General features: G+C 63.6%; 1 protein-coding gene across 1 annotated transcript in view; it reads right to left on the bottom strand.

The window, feature by feature from the left end:
* The window catches only part of NICN1 (nicolin 1, tubulin polyglutamylase complex subunit), a gene marked incomplete at its 5' end in the record, with an annotated part of 2,305 nt that extends 2,047 nt beyond the window's left edge, over window positions 1-258 (bottom strand). Inside the window, one exon of the mRNA XM_010178083.2 lies at window positions 154-258. Within this exon, the coding sequence (XP_010176385.2) occupies window positions 154-258 (105 nt within the window). The remainder of the gene's footprint in view (window positions 1-153) is intronic.

Genomic DNA, 258 nt, shown 5'->3' with positions numbered 1-258 from the left:
AAGGACTTGGACCTGCACCCCTGTGTCCTCTGGAGAGAGCCTGAAGCCCTCGGAGCTGCAGGGAGCAATGCCAGGTGCAGGGCTGGGGACAGTGGCATGTCCTGGACCCCCTGTCTGCAGCTGGCAGGGAGGGCAGCACCAGCACCCGCTCACCTTCTCTCCAGGGGGGAAAATCTGTAGCTCCTCGATGGTGAAGTGGAGCCAGACCGGGGAGGGCTGCCGCAGGATGAACCGCATCGCTGTCACCTGGTCCACATA

The sequence above is a fragment of the Antrostomus carolinensis genome, unplaced genomic scaffold (assembly GCF_000700745.2).
Source record: "Antrostomus carolinensis isolate BGI_N321 unplaced genomic scaffold, ASM70074v2 scaffold35160, whole genome shotgun sequence".
NCBI lineage: Eukaryota > Metazoa > Chordata > Aves > Caprimulgiformes > Caprimulgidae > Antrostomus > Antrostomus carolinensis.
The sequence above is the reverse complement of the archived record's forward strand: the minus strand, read 5'-3'. Positions and strand labels throughout refer to the sequence as shown.